At 51.1% G+C, this 18,506-nt stretch overlaps 2 protein-coding genes across 4 annotated transcripts; both read left to right on the forward strand.

The window, feature by feature from the left end:
• The first annotated feature begins 3,281 nt into the window (after positions 1-3,281).
• LOC140627498 (uncharacterized) lies at positions 3,282-14,356 on the forward strand. 3 transcript variants are annotated; one of them, XM_072815858.1, is made up of 4 exons: positions 3,283-3,963; positions 4,084-4,555; positions 6,582-6,627; positions 13,848-14,356. In XM_072815858.1, exons 1-4 carry the CDS (start codon positions 3,633-3,635, stop codon positions 14,160-14,162), a joined length of 1,164 nt encoding a protein of 387 aa, XP_072671959.1. In that variant the 5' UTR covers positions 3,283-3,632; the 3' UTR covers positions 14,163-14,356. The 3 variants fall into 3 exon arrangements, with proteins under 3 accessions (XP_072671958.1, XP_072671959.1, XP_072671960.1); XM_072815859.1 differs by having other exon boundaries at positions 3,286-3,915; XM_072815857.1 differs by having other exon boundaries at positions 3,282-4,555.
• LOC140628435 (uncharacterized) lies at positions 14,212-16,974 on the forward strand. Its single transcript, XM_072817798.1, has 3 exons — positions 14,212-14,227; positions 14,435-15,563; positions 16,079-16,974. Exons 1-3 carry the CDS (start codon positions 14,212-14,214, stop codon positions 16,125-16,127), a joined length of 1,194 nt encoding a protein of 397 aa, XP_072673899.1. The 3' UTR covers positions 16,128-16,974.
• Positions 16,975-18,506: the final 1,532 nt, after the last annotated feature.

Genomic DNA, 18,506 nt, shown 5'->3' on the forward strand with positions numbered 1-18,506 from the left:
CTGAACCAAGAACCAGCTGAGAGAATCGCCTCCTAGAAACTCATCCTAAAACACTGCTTCCGCCAGGGCTCCCCCTGGCCCCAAACTCTCTCACGTTAACCATCATCCCAGACACACACGTTCCAACGCCCTCCTTGAATTCACCCCCCCCCCACCTAACATGTAAACTCTACGTGCCCCTCAGTATTACAGAGTTCTCTGCAGACACCTCTCTAGCTTCCTCTCCAGGTCACACTCCAGAGCCACCCTGGCTGTGTCTGGGTCCCCCTGAGATGAGCTGTATGCTTCTTCCCTCCTGGGGCTGCTCCTACTACCCCCTTGCACTGAGGTTCCATGCACGGCCTGCTTAGCATTTGCGGAACTTGGACTCCCTCTGAGGTGTAAGGGAAACCCCCACTGCTCCCCAAAAGCCCAATGTGCTTCTACCCGTGGCTGCGAGGAACAGTCTCTTCAGAGGTTTGTATCCTGCCCCACCTCCACCAAGCTCTGCACCTTGTCAAAGTCACGGACACTCTCTAGGCCTTCACTGCCTTGGTTAAGAAAAAAAAGTGAGGCCTCCACCGCCCCCAGCCACCCAAACCCCCTTCCCTCCTCGGGGCAGTAGTAGGATTGAGAGCCAGGCCCTGGGGCACAGTGAGCACTCACAGGAGGTCATAGCCGCTCAGGAGCAGGGGCGAGGCTCCCGGGCCGGCACCTCCGATCCCGGTGAGGGCCCAGGTGCAGCCTGACCCCACGTGGTCCTGACCCCTTCTTAGCTCCAGCGTCAGCTCCAGGTGTCTGAGCCCTCCCCGTGGGCCCTGTGTCAATCAATGGAAATGGCACAGCTCAGGAGAGCAGGGGCCAGCACGAGGAGCCCCATGCTACAGAGGGGCGGCATGGGACGCCGCATAGAGATGTCAGCTGATTTATTTACCTGGGACACAGACAGAGCCAGTTAGAGGTGGTGGGACTCCCATCAGTCTCTGCTTCTTTCCCTCAGGTGGGCTGATGTCTCTCCCCAGCCTGGGAGGGGCAGGATGCACGGCGGCGGCGGCGGCGGCGGCGGCGGCGGAGTCTGGACCAGAGACGCTCCCCACGCTGCCTGGCAGAGGGCCCTGTAAACACAGCAGCCAAAGAGGTTTATGGACTGAAGCCTACGGGGGTACAATGAGACCGGGTGGCTCAGCGGGTGGAGCGGGCGACTCTTGGTCTTGCAGTCACCGGCCCCCAGCCCCACACTGGGTGTGGAGAGGACTTCAAAAAAATCAGAAAAACAGAAAGTCCCCCCCAAAGACAGGTAGGGCAAAGACAGACCTGATAGTCACAGGATAGCGTGCTGTCCTCATTGCCATCTGCCAGTGGGTGACCATCACCTCGCTGCTCTCACGGACCCTCGTTAATGAAAAAAACACAAATGGACTGAAATCGGACATGTGCGACGGGCAAGGTATGGCCACCGGGAATGTGTGATTTTTGTCGTCTCGGTGAGTTCGGCCACACCCTGGTGAGGTAGTTGTCGCTGCTATCCTTTTACAGAAGGGGAAACCAGGGTAAAGTGAGAATAAGCAGCTCCACAGGTTAGCCAGCTAACAAGGGGTGAGCGAGCCGGGGTGCAGGTTGCGGCCGACTGGCTCCAGAGCCCCCTCCCATGACGCCGGCCCACGGAACCATGAGTCGTGGCTGTTTTTGCTGAGGATGATGCTCCATTCCGGTTTTAAAATGTGCGACGTGTGAAGAAGGTTAAGTAAACATTTTAACAAGTAAACGCTACCCACAACCGATGCCCAGGTAGGGCGATGCATGGCCAGGCTCCCGTGAGTGACTGAAGGAGAGCACCCGGGAGTGAACGCTCCGTGGCGCCCTGAGACAGGAAAGAACCTGCCACGGAAGCCGCCACAGATATCGTAGGTAGTGGAACACCAAGAGGAGGAAAACCCTTGTAGGTCTCTCACGCAGTAACTGATCTCAAGTCCACAGTTGTGCCTTGGGTCCAGTCGGGCCAAGAGGGCGTGGGGTGGGGTGGGCGCCTGTGGCACCCAACGAGGGGCCAACCTGGGGAGGAAACATTGGGTGTGAGCCAGGAGGAGGCAGTCCTACTGCCATCCCTTACCGCCTCTTTGAAAATGAATCGGTCCACAGACCTTTTGTAGTTAGTTTCTTGCCCCTCCTGCAGGAGCACGGGGCAAGGGGCGCGCTTCCATCCCCTTAGGCACAGTTAGTGAGGCACCTAGGGCCCGAGATGCGTTTTAGGAGCCCACAGAAATGAGGCAGCTTCTGATTTCAATTTATTTAAAGATCTTTTATCTATTTAAATACACGGGGGTGGGGGTGGGGGCAGAGAGAGAGGCAGAGACACAGGCAGAGAGAGAAGCCGACTCCATGCAGGGAGCGCGACGTGGGACTGGATCCCAGGTCTCCAGGATCAGGCCCTGGGCCGAAGGCGGCGCTAAACCGCCGAGCTACCCGGGCTGCCCAGCTTCTGATTTCAAATGGAGTTGGAGGAGTGAGGCTGTGCGGTAAACGTAGGGTAAGTCAAGTCCGTTGTCCGGCACAGGACCCGTTGTTGGAATCTATGTTCAAAATTCAGGATACTAACAAAAGTGCTGGGGCATCTGTAAAACAGCTCTGGGGGCAGCCCCGGTGGCTCAGCGGTTTAGGGCCGCCGTCGTCGGTCCCGGGGCGCGATCCTGGGGTCCCGGGATCGAGTCCCACGTCGGGCTCCCTGCACGGAGCCTGCTTCTCCCTCTGCCTGTGTCTCTGCCTCCTCTCTCTCTGTGTCTCTCATGAATATATAAATAACATCTTTGAAACACACACACACACACACACACACACGAAGAAAAACTAAGGGGAGGAGGGAAAGGGGTGGGGGAGAAACGGTGGCAAGAAAGAGGGTGGGTCATCACCCAGATCCCAAGGGTCCCACCCTAAGGGGCATACATGCATGCTTGTCTAGAGCATCTGGGCAGAGGCATAGACGCTGAGCCCAAACGGGATTCAGGATCCATGGTTGCAATGAGAGAAACAAAGGTCTGAGCCAAGGGCCTGGGAAAAACGCCACCAAGCCGGAGCTCGTACAGTTCCAGCAGACCAGGAACGCCCTGAGCGCTGTGCGGGTTCGGAGCCCTGTACCGAGACGGGCTCAAATTACTCAAATTCTAGAGGCGCCGGACATTCTCAAGGCGCAAGCTCGGTTTTCTGTGCATAGTGCGCGTCTGAGCACCAGGCACGCTCAGAAGAGCCGAGCCCAAGCTTCTGTTCTCGGGTACCCGGGAGTCTGGCGGGGGGGCGGGGGGGAAGGGGGAGTCTGGCGGGCTCTGACTTGAGGCGCCTCACAGAAAAACCTCCAAGTGGCACCTCGGAGCCCGTGACATTCGTCGGATGCCTATTCCCTGCCTAGTCGCCGCCGCTGGATACGCAGGGCCGGCCCAAGAGACATTCTCCCAACACTTCTTCTGCAAGGGCTCCAGAGCTAGGGGGAGGTCTGCCTCTCAGCCTCCCCAGATTTGGGGCGCATGAGCCTAGCTGGGACTTGAAGAAGACTCAACCTGTCTCGCTAGGCATTGACCGACGGATGCACTGGGCAAAGAAAGTGCTCCCCACCGGAGCTCTCCCTGCAAGTGCACCGCCCGGGGGGTACCAAGCCCAGCCGCATGCGCACCTCGGCGAGCCCACCCCGCCCCGCTCCGGAGGGGGTGTATATAGATAGAGAGAGGCCGTCTGCTCAGAAGCGGGGGGAACCTGACAGCGCGAGGACCGCTCCGTGGGAGCCTGGCGGCGCGGCACCTCTCTGCGCCCGACCCACGGATCCAGGAGGACCCCGCGCGGGATCTGCAGGGAACAGCGCGAGGGCTATGGAGCCTCTGAGCCGACGCAGGGACGAAGTCATGGGCTTCCTCGGCCCGGGAGTCGACGAGGGCGGGGAAGAGCCGCAGGGTCGGTGCCGGTTGGGACACGTGCCTCCATCAAGCCCCAGAAACGAAGGTTCCCTGGGCGAGGGGAGCAGGCCCGACGCCCCGCAGATGCTGCTGCCCCTTGCCTCCCGCCTCCCACAGCCTAGGCTCCGATGCCCTGATCTCTCCGTGTGGCTTTCCTCCTTTGCAGAAACCCAGCCTGTGGCCATGTCGCTGACCCACGAGGGAGCGGCGGCCGAGTTCACACCTGACCACGGCGGGGGAGCAGACCAGGTCATGGAGGCAGCTGACGGCGAGGGTGACGGTGACGGTGACGGTGACGGCGAGGGTGACGGTCAGGGCCAGCGCGACGGTGACGGTCAGGGCCAGCGCGACGGTGACGACGGTCAGGGCCAGCGCGACCGTGACGGTGAAGGCCAGCGCGACGGCGAGGAGGCAATGGGTGACGAGGCCGCGGGATTTCCACTGCCGGCGGGCGACGGGACCCCCCAGGGGCACGGCGACCAGGGCCCAGCGCCAGGGCGGCCGCCCCAGGCCACCGTCGCGTGTCCCCTGCCGGGCAACGGGCAGCAGGCGGGCCAGCGCATCGTGTTCAGCCGCGTGCAGCTGCATGAGCTGGAGAGCGTGTTCCAGCGCACCCAGTACCCCAGCGCGCCTACGCGGTAAGCCGGCTGCCCCGCGGGGCGCCGGGGAGCGGGAGGGCCCGGGGCCGGTTATCACCCGTCTCTCTCCTCGAGGCTGAAGTCTAAGCTACCGGCCTCGAGGCGGCGGGGGGCCGGCTGGGCACTGGGGCTCCGGGCTCGGCCTCGGGCGGTTGTCGGGAGCCCAGCGCTCCGGGGGCGGGGCCAGGGCGGCGACGGCGGAAGTTAAGCCCATGTGCTCGGGCCAGCGCGTCCACCAGCTGGTGACATAAACAAGTCCCGCCGAACACCGTGGGCGAGAGGCGAGGGGGGCGGAGGGCGCAACCGGCTTAGGGTCCTACCTACTAAGGTGGTTTAAAATCCTGATCGCGGCAGGGCAGCCCGGGTGGCTCAGAGGTTTGGCGCCGCCTTCCGCCCAGGGCGTGATCCTGGAGACCCGGCATGGAGCCCCACGTGGGCTCCCTGCATGGAGCCTGCTTCTCTCTCTGCCTGTGTCTCTGCCTCCCTCTCTGTGTGTGTGTGTGTGTGTGTGTGTGTGTGTGTGTGTGTCGAATGAATGAATGAATGAATGAATGAATGAAATCCTGATCAGTCCTCTCGTCCTCAAGTATTTCTGCGCTGATTTCTAAAATCTTATTGGGTTGAAGGAATCTCTACGCTCACCGTAGGGCCCCTGCACCAACTTGTACATTTTTTTTAAGTAGCTATGTCCTATTTTAAAAAGATTTTTTTTTATTTATTCCTGAGAGACACAAAGAGAGAGAGAGGCTGAGGGAGAAGCAGGCTCCACGCAGGAAGCCTGACGTGGGACTCTATCCTCGGTCTCCAGGATCACAGCCTGGGCTGAAGGCAGGCGCTAAACCGCTGACACACCCGGGCTGCCCGCGTTGTACATTTTTAAATACTGCAGCTGAAAAACTGTCTGGATGAGTGAATATTCTGCATGCCCTGAAATTTTGCTCAAGGTCTTTGAAAATCTTAAAATTAAAAAAAAAAAAAAGAAAGAAAGAAAAGAAAAGAAAAGGGGGCGCCTGGCTGGCTCAGGCAGTAGAGAATGTGACTCTTGATTTGGGGTGGGAAGTTGGAGTTCCACACCGGCTGTAGAGATTCTTTGAAAATAAAATCTGAGGGCGCCTGGGTGGCTCGATGGGTTAGGCTTCTGCCTTCTTCATCTGAGGTCAGGATCCCAGAGTCCTGGGATTGGACCCCAAGTGGGGCTGGCTCCCTGCTCGGCAGGGAGTCCGCTTCTCCCTCTCTTCTGCCCCTGCTCCTGTGCACTTGCTCTCTCTCTCTCTCACTGTCTCTCAAATAAATACGTAAAATCTTTGAAAAAAATAAAAGTTAAATCTGAATAGAAATTAAATTTAAATTTTGCTTGGCAGAAAACTGCCCCAGAAAAGGAAGCCTCAAGCTAGCCATTACAGAACAGTGTGTGTGTGTGTGTGTGTGTGTGTGTGTGTTGTGGGGGGGGGGTATGGTTTCTGCTGCCGTGCTCGGGGACAGAGGAGGGGGGGGAATTTAGTGATACCCACACTTTAAACACAACCAAAGAATGAACAGCAGTTTGTGCCATCCCTTAGCACCCAGCAGCAATGTACTCCAACTTGATCATCGCTGAGAGAGGGAGACAGAGAGAGAGAGAGATGGATGGGCCGCACCTTGTTTTAGGGCTCTAGTTTAATCCCATAAAATGGGTAAGAGCAACGACTGAAAGTCCATAGAGGTAGTTCCTCAGGCATTTTTCTTCATTTTCAAGTTGGTAACACTAAAAGACACTGCATCAGAGTGTCGTGTGTTCTTGGGGACTGTGCCTCCTTTACCCGCGACACTTGGCTTTCCTGAAATTCTCTGTCAACTGAATCTCGCTGTAAATCCTGAAATGGTGTGACTTTTTCCAGTGTAGAGACTGGTTCAGAAAAATGCCACTGACATTTCCCCCCCCCCCCCAAAAAAAAAAACTTTTTAAAGAGAGGAACAAAATACACTGTATTTTATTTAATTCACCCCAAACTCCACATACTGAATACTTGTGATTTTCTCCCCTCAGCCAGGAGCTTGCAAGATTCATGGATGTGTCTGAAGCCAGAGTGCAGGTCAGTAAACCTCAAAAAAAACAAAGTGGCTGGGAGGCATTCTAAAACTGGCATCAGGACTTGGGCACCGTTGTCCTAGAGAGAGCTTCTCACCTTCCTGGGTTTTTGTTGCCTTTTCTAGATTTGGGAACGGAGTGTTGTTGAACTTTTGGGTCTGGGGCAGGAGGGGGGGGTGTGAGGAAGGCGGGGGGTACGGGACATGGGATACCTAAAGCCCAGGTTTTGGAAATTGCCCATTTCCAGAGGGAATGTCATTTCCTAAAAGGAATGAAAAAATTAGTATAGTAGGGGATCGCTTATATACAAATCTACATATACGTTTGTATTAACTGTACCTATGTATACTTTTAGATGTCACTGAATTAGACGAATAATACACATATTTATATAGATTTTTAAATGTAGTATAAATAGGGACGCCTGGGTGGCTCAGCGGTTGAGCGTCTGCCTTTGGCTCAGGGCGTGTGATCCCAGAGTCCTCGGATCGAGTCCCACATGGGGCTCCCGGAATGGAGCCTGCTTCTCCCTGTGCCTGTGTCTCTGCCTCTCTCTCTGTGCGTCTCTCACGAATAAATAAAGAGCATCTTTAAAAATTAACTAACTAAAAAAATGGAAATAGAAAGATAATCACAAGTATAGATCATATACAGTATATGTGCTGTTTTTGTACGCAATATAGATCTATATACTAACATATACTTTATATATTATAAATATGTACTGTAGAAATATATGGAATGTAGTAACATAAATTATAGAATACATAAAATACATTTAATTTGTAGAACATATGCCTATATATTTATCTAATACAGAATATGTATTTTTTAAAGATTTATTTATTTATTTATTTATTTATTATTTATTTATGACAGACACACACACACACAGAGAGAGAGAGAGAGAGAGAGAGGCAGAGACACAGGAGGAAGGAGAAGCAGGCTCCATGCCGGGAGCCCGACGCGGGACTCGATCCCGGGACTCCAGGATCGTGCCCTGGGCCAAAGGCAGGCGCCAAACCGCTGAGCCACCCAGGGATCCCCAGAATATGTATTTGATATGTTAAGTGTACATGTAAAAATATGCAGGATATCAAAAGCATATTCTTTTCTTTTCCTAAGTATCTCCTTTTTATTTGTTCCCCGTATATTTTTTTATTGGAGTTCCTGAGTATCTCCTATAGCAGATAAACACCATAGATATCCGTAGGACATCATTGCTATAGCCAACATAAAATACATTTATAGAGGTCATATACAATTCATATAATTATCACCCATATTGATAGTCATCTGTAACATAGAATTGCCATATAATCCCTGTATAATAATATAGCCAATAGCGTGTTCCTTACTGTATTAATTACGGATCACATACAGATCAATGGGATCCCTGGGTGGCTCGGCGGTTTGGCGCCTGCCTTTGGCCCAGGGCACGATCCTGGAGTCCCGGGATCGAGTCCCACATCGGGCTCCCTGCATGGAGCCTGCTTCTCCCTCTGCCTATATCTCTGCCTCTCTCTGTGTCTCTCATGAATGAATGAATAAATAAAATCTTAAAACAAAAATACGAATCAATGGTCACGTACTATGAATTGATGTTATTCATTAGCACATCAATATGTTGATATCGTAAGATCATTATGTGGTATTAATGGTTCTCTAGAATATAGTCATCGCGTATTATTTGATCAGTATAATATGATGGTATATTTATGGAGTTCATATATATATTTACGTATAAATTACTTACATTTAACTTGGAGACACCAGTAGATATTGTACATAATTTTACATATACATATATATATGTAAATATATATATATATTTTTTAAAAGATTTTTATTTATTCACGAAGAAGGCAGAGACGCAGGCAGAGAGAGAAGCAGGCTCCTCGCAGGGAGCCGGATGCGGGACTCGATCCCGGGAGTCCGGGGTCACGCCCTGAGCGGAAGGCACACAGGCTCAACCACTGAGCCACCCAGGTGTCCCTATACATAATATATTTAGACAGAGCACATTTTATAATACTATATACTTAAACATATGTATTTTATAGAACTATAAAGAAATCAATGCCCAAAAGCACACATACTCACACAGAGCGCATCTTCTGAACGGGTTATCACTTAGGCGACACTTCATTGTCGGGACACATCCAGATGGAGTCTGAAGTAGAAATCGTTCACATTAATGCACCAAGGAGTTTAATTAGACTAATCTACAGAAAACAAGCATAAGCTGTTTGCAAAAGGAGTGAATTGACAAATATTTGGGCATTGGCTTCGGGGAAGATGTCACACCTATGACACAGCAGAGAAGCAAGAACCTTACGTCCAGTTAAGCTGAGACTTATGGGGAGGGTGTAGCATAAAGTACAACTGCCTAGGCCTCCTGCTCTTGGTGTTCACTTTTAATACATGATGTTTTTGTTGTAGGATTCACACGAAAGCAATTTTATCTTTCAATTATAAAATTACTGTAATTTAGTTTTAATCTTATTTTTATTTTTTTCATTTTATTTTAAAAGTTCAGAAATGTATTTATTTTTACTATTACTGCTTTTAGGCTTTTTGTGCAAGTGCCCGGAACTCCTGCTGTATTTGGTTGTTGTGGTGGTGGTGGTGGTGGTTTTATAGGTATGATTTCTTGCTCTAGGATTCAGGTGAAGGGAATTTCACTTTTTTTAAAAGAGATTTTATTTGTTTATTCCTGACAGACAGAGAGAGCGAGGCATAGACACACAGGCAGAGAGGGAGAAGCAGGCTCCATGCAGGGAGCCTGACGTGGGACTCGATCCTGGGTCTCCAGGGTCACGCCCCGGGCCGAAGGCGGCGCTAAACCACTGAACCACCGGGGCTGCCCAGGAATTTCACTTTTTAATTCAAAAAAAAAAAAAAAAAAAAGATTGCATTTAAAAGCTTTTAAATTTCATTTACTTAGTTTTAGAGCTATTGCTTTGAAGGGTTTGGTAAAGAGGTGTGGAGAGTGGCAGGGCTACTTCTTCATTTTCTGGAACTCCTGGATGCGTCAGCCTGAAAACACTGCTAGACAGTAGGTTGTGCATTATGGTGGAGATGCCCCGGTGCAACCTTTGAAATCTGTCTAGAAGACAAAAGAAACGGAAACAACAAGTTCAAACAGGGTTCCACCAACCTAACAAAGGTGGAGGCCAATCTAACCAGGTGGAAGCCATCCTAACACAGGTGGAAGCATAAGGCGTGACCTGTGCCTCGGGGATGTGACTCACGTTCCAATTTCTGAAACTACCAAATGCACTGGTGAAGATTCCGTTTGGGAATGTCTGACACCTGTGATTTTTATCGTCCTTTGTCCTTTTAGGAAGAGATTGTGTGGAATTGGTCACTAGTGGGGACTGGCTCTTAGCTCAGGCTGGGTTCTGCCGGGGGCAATTGGAAAGACTTTGTCCTTGGCTCAGTCAGGGACGGCTCACTTGTGGCTCGATGGATCAAGGGGTGATTGAAACCACAGAAAGCCTAAGTGGAATCAAAGGATAATTTGGGGGGGAAAAAGAGAAATAAGAGGGAAAGAATGGAAAAGAAAACTCAGGGTGGGCTTGTTAGCTCTGCCGCACGCACAGGGTCTACTTCTGTGAAGGAAAGGGGCTGCAGAAGTGGACACGGGGAGGCCACCCAGGCAGCCCAGCAAAGCAGGCCCCAGAGAGCAGGGGCTGGGCTGCGGCGAAGCAGGCGTGGCCAGGGCTGGGGAGGCCCAGGCCCCTCTGCTCTGTCAAGCGGGCCAAGCAAGCTCAGAGAAGACAGACACCCTTGAGTGTGGGTGGGTTGGGGACGCCTGGGTGGCTCAGTGGTTGAGCGTCTGCCTTTGGCCCAGGGCGTGATCCTGAGTCACGGGATCGAGTCCCAAATCAGGTTCCCTGCATGGAGCCTGCTTCTCCCTCTGCCTATGTCTTTGCTTCTCTCTCTGTGTGTGTCTCTCACTAGTAAATAAATAAAATCTTTAAAAAAAAAAAAAAGCGTGGGCGGGTTGATTTTCCCCTCCATGGGCTTGCATAATGCTCTTTCAGCGGGGTTCTGAAGGGCAAAGGACCCATGAGAAACAAATGAGGAAAAACACCTAATGTCCTTCCTCCTCCCTTTGCAAACTCTACAGCATGAATTTTCGCACACGTTTTCCCCAGTTTTTTTTTAAAGATTATTTTATTCATGACAGACACACACACACACACACACACAGAGAGAGAGAGAGAGAGAGAGAGAGAGAGACAGGCAGAAGGAGAAGCAGGCTCCATGCAGGGAGCCCGACGTGGGAGTCGATCCCAGGTCTCCAGGATCACACCCCGGGCTGAGGGTAGCACTAAACCGCTGTGCCACCGGGGCTGCCCAATTTTCCCCAGTTTTATTAAGACATGTTACATACAGCCTTGTATAAATTTGAGGTGTACAGCATAATGATCTGCCTTACGTATATTGTGAAATGATTACCATGGTAGGTTTAGTTACCATCCATCATGTCCTAGAGAGAGAGATTTAAAAAGGAAAAAGAGAAAAAAGGAAAGCAAACAGTTTGTTCTTTGTGACTAGAAGTCTTGAAATTGAATCTCTAAACTGTCCTATATCCCATAAGGCAGGGCTCAGTATAGTCATCAGTATAGTCACTGCAAGTTTTTACCTTTTGACCACCCTCAGGCAGTTTCTGCACCCACCCCTTCTAGTGGTCACAAATCTGATCTGATTTCCTATGAAGTGGTTGGGTTTTTCATTTTTAGATTCCACATACAACTGAGATCATAGAGTGTGTGAAGACGATTTTTTTTAAACATTGAGAGAGAGAGAGAGAGAGAGAGGCAGAGACACAGGCAGAGGGAGAAGCAGGCGCCTCACAGGCAGCCCGATGCGGGACTCGATCCCAGAACCCCGGGATCACGCCCTGAGCCAAAGACAGACGTTCAACCGCTGAGCCACCCAGGGGTCCCTGTGCGAAGACGATTTTGACGGATGTCCCCCACCTGCAGTGAGAGTTGTTTTCTGAATCCAGTATTAGAAATATGGAACTAGTATCGGTGACTATGTCACGTAGGCTACTTTGCATTTATGTAGATTTGGCCTCCGGTGAACTTGGATCCCCCAAGATGAGGTCCACAGCACTGGTGTTGTTAGACTACATTTTCATGCAGCAGGAAGGCCAACCAGGAAGATGGCAGAGGGAAAATGAGTCAACGGAGAAGAGTAGAGGCCCCTGGTCTCAAGGGACATTTGCAAATTGGGAATGTCTAATACGAAATACAAAGAAATTCCGTTAAGTAGGATGCAGAGAGGACAGTGGCCTCCAAAGCACAGGTTTCATTTGTAGGGTTCACAGTTGGCAGGTGTCAGAGAGGAGCCATTTTGTGACTCCTCACCCACACGGTGGCTGACGGTCTTCCTAAAATGTCAGTGTCACCTTCTTGCCTTAAGAATACCGTATGATCTTTTAAAAAGGATTTTGTTTATTTATTAGAGAGAAACAATAAGTAGTGAGAGAGAGCATGAGCAGGGAGGAGAGGGAGAAGCAGGTTCCCTGCAAGCAGGGAGCCCTACACAGGGCTCCACTCCAGGACCCTGAGATCGTGACCTGAGCCGAAGGCAGACGCTCAACTGCCACCGAGGAACCCCAGGAATACCATGTGATTGCACTTATACGTGTGGAGTCATCAGAACAAAAGAAACGAACAAACAAAGCAGATACCGGCTCAAATACAGAGGACAAAATCGAGGTTGCCAGAGGGGAGGGGTGGGGTTGGGGGGACAAGCCAAACAAGTGAGGCGGATTAGGAGGTACCAAGGTCAGTTAAAAAAAATAAATCAGTCCCGGGGATGAAGAGTATGACATAGGGAATATAGTCAGTAACACTGCCATCATTTTTGTATGGCCTTGAAGGGTGGTGATTCCACTTATGGCGGCGAGCCATCTTGTGAGTAGAGAACCGTGGAATCAGTATGTCGTACGCCCGAGATGAATACAATATTGTAGGTCAATTATCCTTCAGCGAAAAACAGAAACAAGAATAAGGGGTGGGGGATCCCTGGGTGGCGCAGCGGTTTGGCGCCTGCCTTTGGCCCAGGGCGCGATCCTGGAGACCCGGGATCGAATCCCACGTCGGGCTCCCGGTGCATGGAGCCTGCTTCTCCCTCTGCCTGTGTCTCTGCGCCTCTCTCTCTCTCTCTGTGACTATCATAAATAAATAAAAAATTAAAAAAAAAAAAAAAGAATAAGGGGTGGGAAGGGGCCCTCCCGGCTGAGTCGAGGGGGTCTAGGGAGCCCTGCCCTGCTGGGCAGCGGGGGTCCTGTCCAGGGTGCTGGAACTGTAGCCCGAGCAGAGTGAGCTGACCGGGTGCTGAGCCCAGGAGAGCCTGGAGCAGGGTACGTCCGGGCTGCAGGCTGCAGAACTGACAACAGCGACAGTGGTGTGCCTCTACTCCCTCAGCCCGTTGGCTGGGCAATGATTTTAAGGATTTCACTAAATCCGGTCCTAGTTAGTCTAAACATTCATTGCCCCAACGTCTAAAATACTCAGGTCGCGTCCGCCGCCTCGGCTCCCTTCTGTCCCAGCCAGACAAGCCACGGGCTCCTGGGCCCTCCGTGCCCAAGCCTCGCTCACAATACCGTCTTTTCAAGCTAGGGAGAGGTTTCGGAAGATGAAACCTTTAGCCATCCATCCTTAAGGGAAAGCTGTCGTGGAAAGATCCAGCGCGTCCCTATTGATGATTTTCTGTACGTGGAAGGTGGGCGTTGTTCCCCGCAGCAGGACTTTTGAATGGCCCTGAGCTTCCCCCACAAGCGGCGTGACACCTGCCTGGTGACTAGGGGTGACTTGGACAGCTGGTGGTCAGCTGTGAGGGCACAGACATCCCAGGTGGAACAGCGGCAGCAGGGACGGAGCGCGGTTCCTCCGCTACACCTGCTGCTGAGAACAGGGGGCAAGAGCAATACGCAGGGTGGGAGGGCAGAGTCAGAGCAGTGAGCTGAGCCAGGGCCTGGCGCCTGGTGGGTGCTGCTGTGTCAGGGTGAGCTGCAGGGAGGCCTGTGTCCCTAACTTCCCTAGGATGTTTTAGCGAGAAGGAAATAGCTTCCCCGGTGCGGGTTCCACCGTGCAGGGCAGAGAGAGAGAGTGGGCTGCGGTGTTGTTTCCCGTATGACATTCAGTGCTCGATGTACTAAACTTTTTTTTTCTCTCTCTCTCTCTCTCTCTCTGATTTTAGGTTTGGTTCAAGAACAGGAGGGCCAAGTGGAGGAGACACCAGAGGGCAGTGAGGTTCAGAACCATGCCTCCCGTGGCCCTGGTCCCCCCCATCGTCATTAACTTGGGTGGACCCTGCCGTACCATCCTCATTCAGGAGCCGAATCGCATATGGGTTCTTCAGGAGCCACTGCTGCTGGGGCCACCTCAGCCGCTCATGCCATCCTTTCCTGTGGTCTTCTTGCCTCCTCTGCCCTGGCTTCCTCCACCTCTCCCTCTGTGCGGCTACCCTCCCGTGGCCGGTCCGGCTTTCCTACCATCCCTAGTTCTGCTGTAAGCCCTCTGCCCCGAAAAGGGCCTCCGTGACCGCTTTTTCCCCACGGGAAATGCGCTCTGCAGCGCGTGCGGATTCTGTGTAGCTCACCATCAGGAGCAGTGCGCTACCTGCCGCCTGCTCGGTGGATGCAAGACAAGTGCAAATTCACTGACCCTCCGTTTTAGGGCACTTTCTGTCTCTTCAATAAAGTTGTGAACGAGTTCTCTGCGTATTTATTTCGCGTGTGGGACCGGGTCAGTCCGTGTGACGGCCGGTGCCGTCCATCCGGAAAGGCAAGGGGGTCTGCGTCCGTGCGGCCGCGTCCCTGGGCCGCCATCAGGAGGCCGGGCCCACCTGCGAGGTTCCCCAAGCGCCCACGGCCCGCCTGCAGGCTCCCGAAGGCCCACCCGGGGCCCCGGGGCCCCGGCTCCCCCTCCCCCCCGCCGCGCCGCAGCCGGACCACAGCGCCCTGCAAGCCCGGGTGGCGGCGGCCTCCAGGGAGGGAGCGGTGGGCTTCCCGGCGGGGCCGAGCCCCAGGCGCGGGGAGGAGCCGAGGCCCCCCCGGGGGCGGGAAAGGGAAACTTCTGAGGGGCTACTCACTGGGCTCTCGGAGAAGCGGCAGCCCCGCGCGCGGCGGGTGCTCTGCAAGCGGCGGCCGGTGCCCGCCCTCTGGGTGCCGGACACGCGGCGCCAGCCTCCGGGCGGCGGGCGGGCGGGCGGTGCCTGCGTCCGCGAAGGGAACGCGAGCCGAGACCCGCGTCTAGGCCGGCGCCGGGCTCTGCGTCCTCCCTCGGCCCCGCTCCCCGGGGGCGGGGGGGCCCGGCGGCGCTCGGTCGCCAGCTCCCGGCTGCCCCGCGGCTTTCCGCGACATCGGCCCCGCGGCCCGTCGTCCTTGCGGGCGGTCCTTCCGAGCCCGCGGCGGAGAAAGGACCCGGCTTTCCGTGCACTCGGACTTGGGGGGCGAGAGGGGTTCCTGCGGAACCCAGGCCGTGAACCTGTTGCCCGACCGGGTTACTTACACTGGCACACACCACCCTTCTGGTTGCCAGGACGACCCCAGCCCTGGGGACGAGTTTTGCCGGTGCACCCAAAATGTCTCCTCCGGTCCCCCAGGTTTGGGCTGTGGTGCCGCCGCGGGTTCTGTGAGCCCAGGCGTCCGGGAGCTCCCGGATCCCAGACCGGGCGGCCCCCTCCTGCGCTCGCCGTGGTTCCAGGGTCTCGCCTCGGGACGGGAGCAGCAGAGCCTTCCTTCCAGGCGCCCCCGCCCCCCGACTCCCGTCCCCCCGCCCCCCCGCCCGGCCAAGCCGCTGGCTTTCTGCGTAGCCGGCGCCGTGACTCACCTCCTTCCTGCCTGCAGAGACCTGGTTGGCCTCAGCCCTTAGCTGTGGGGCCCTCGCCCCAATCCTGCATCTCCCTCTCGAGGTGTGTTCTCAGGACCAGTGGGGCACCATCTTCACCTATGACTGCACGATCCTTGCGTGGAAATAGCTATTTCTTTTAACAGTATGAAATGTTTTTACTACACATGACCAGTAATTAAAATAGTCGAATGTCTTTTCGTATATATTTAATATATTAAACACACTACAATAAAATAACCCCCTACCTCGAACATTTTAGATTCACCTTTCTTGCCATTAAATACAAGGCTCACATGAGAATATAATGAAACATAATGATCCGTTCACAAGCCAAGGGACAGGCAAGCAGCAAATTAATATTTTTTAATATCTTAAACCGGAACAATTTCGTTTTTGAGTTTCATAAGCCAACGACAAGGACTACTTAGAACCTGAATATATAATATATTCCAGTGGTTATGAAATTAAATATGGACTTTGATAAGAACAGACATTTGTTTTTTTCTACTTTTTGGTCAGTTTCAGTTAGCAAATCAATGGAAACGTTTCAACTATAACATTCATTTCATTTTTTAGATCTTCAAGAACCACCTCTCCAGCCTGCCTTGCTAAAGTTCCCGCATAATCATTGCGTTCCTGCGGAAGATTAGCCAACTTCTCAAGAGGAGTGTTTCAGACACACTAGGCTATTGTCTAGATCTGCAGCCTAAATAGTAGTTTTTGAAACTACTTCCTGTTATGTTCCTTGATTGAGATTAAAGTATTCTTTTTCTTTGCGTATTTTAATAGTTTCATATGCTAGAGTTAAACTGGCTATTTTAAATTTTATTTTATTTTTAAAAAATTTATTCTCGGGATCCCTGGGTGGCGCAGCGGTTTGGCGCCTGCCTTTGGCCCAGGGTGCGATCCTGGAGACCCAGGATCGAATCCCACGTCGGGCTCCCGGTGCATGGAGCCTGCTTCTCCCTCTGCCTATGTCTCTGCCTCTCTCTCTCTCTCTCTGTGACTATCATAAATAATAAATAAATAAAAAAATTAAAAAAAAATTTATTCTCAAAATATAGTTGATATACAATGATATATTAGTTTCAGGTGTACATTATTGTGATTCGATAATTGTATATTCTGTGCAGAGAATCTGGCTGTTTTTAATTGTAATTATCTGGATTCATCAGTCCTCTGGCTTTAATTGTCTCATCACTATCCTAAGGGATGTAACTACCAGGAGACCTCAGATGGAATGGTGACTTATTACGGGTCATGTTTTTAGTGCTCATTTAAAGTCTTACTTGCGGGACGCCTGGGTGGCTCAGCGCTTGAGCATCTGCCTTTAGCTTAGAACGTGATCCTGGAGTCCTGGGATGGAGTCCCACATCCGGCTCCCTGCATGGAGCCTACTTCTCCCTCAGCTTGTGTCTCTGCCTCTCTCTGTGTCTCTCATGAATAAATAAATAAAATCTTTTTTAAAAAGTCTTACTTGCATTATCTGCATTAATTTCAGTATAAAAAGTGTAAGGCCTAACGTAGCATATGTTTTTAGGCTCTACTTGATGTTGAAATCTGAATAGTAAATCTTATTTTTCCACAGCTAAAAAGATAATAAGCCTTCCACAATTCAAAATTTGAGACAAAATTCAAGAAGAATGAAAAATATAAAAGGATTAATTACAAATTTTAGATTTAGCTCCTTTATACCTTAAGGCTTTTTTTTTTCCTTAAGGTTTTTCTTCTCAGTATTTATTCCATTTTTGGCAGTTTCATCAATATGTACTCAAACAGACAATAATCTAGATTTAACGAGAGTGGGATTGGATTGGGGGAATGCAGTACATAGAAGAGGCTTAGGACATTCAAACTGATGCATTGTCCCACATCTTATTCCACTTGTGCCCTTTATCACAATCTTTCCATAAAGATTTTTTCCCTTATGTTATTTTTGAAAATTGTGGTAAAATTTAAATAACATAAAATCACCCATTTTAAAGTATACAATTCAGTGGCATTTAATACATTCAGTGTTCTCCACCATCACCACCATCTACTCTCAAAGCATATTCATCACTCCAAAATGAAACCCCTTACCCATTTGGCAGTAACTGTCCATCCCTCCCTCCTGCAGCCATTGGCAACCACTAATGTGCTTTCTGTTTCTATGGATTTGCCTTCTGGATATTTAATATTTATGGAATCATACAATACGTGACCTTTGGCGTCTGGCTTCTTTAACTTAGCATAATGTTTTCGAGGTTCATCCACTTTGTAACAACCATTAGTATTTCATTCCATTTTTGAGTTGAATAATACTCTGTTATATGAATATGCCACTTTTGTTTATGCATTTCTCAGTTGATGGAAATTTGGGTTATTTCCACCTTTTGGCTGTTGTGAATAGTGCTACTATATACATTTATGTACAATTATTTGTTTGAATACCTGTTTTCAGTTCTTTCCGCTATATACATAGAAGCGAACTTCCTGAGTCATAGGGTAATTCTCTGTGTAAATTTTTTTAAAGATTTTATTTATTTATTCATGAGAGACACAGAGACAGACAGAGAGAGAGAGAGAGAGAGGGAGAGGGGGAAGCAGGCTTCATGCAGAGAGCCCAATGTGGAACTCAATCCCAGGACTCCAGGATCACATTCTGGGCTGAAGGCAGGCACTAAACCACTGACCCACCCAGATGTCCCTTGATTTTGATTTTGATGAAGTCCAGTTTATGTAATTGTTCTTTTGTTGCTTATGCTTTGGTGTCAAATTGAAAAATCCATTGCCAACTCCAAGATCATGAGTTTTTCCCTGTTCTCTCCTGAAGAGAAGAGGTTTTATAGTTTTATAATTCTCTTTCTCTCTCTCTCTCTCAGTATATGAGTTTTATATAACTATAAATGGGAGTTTTATTTTTTTAAAGATTTTATTTATATATTCATGAGAGACACACACACACACACACACACACAGAGGCAGAGACACAGGCAGAGGGAGAAGCCGGCTCCACGCAGGG

Source organism: Canis lupus, chromosome X (assembly GCF_048164855.1).
Source record: "Canis lupus baileyi chromosome X, mCanLup2.hap1, whole genome shotgun sequence".
In the NCBI taxonomy this organism is placed as follows: Eukaryota; Metazoa; Chordata; class Mammalia; order Carnivora; family Canidae; genus Canis; species Canis lupus.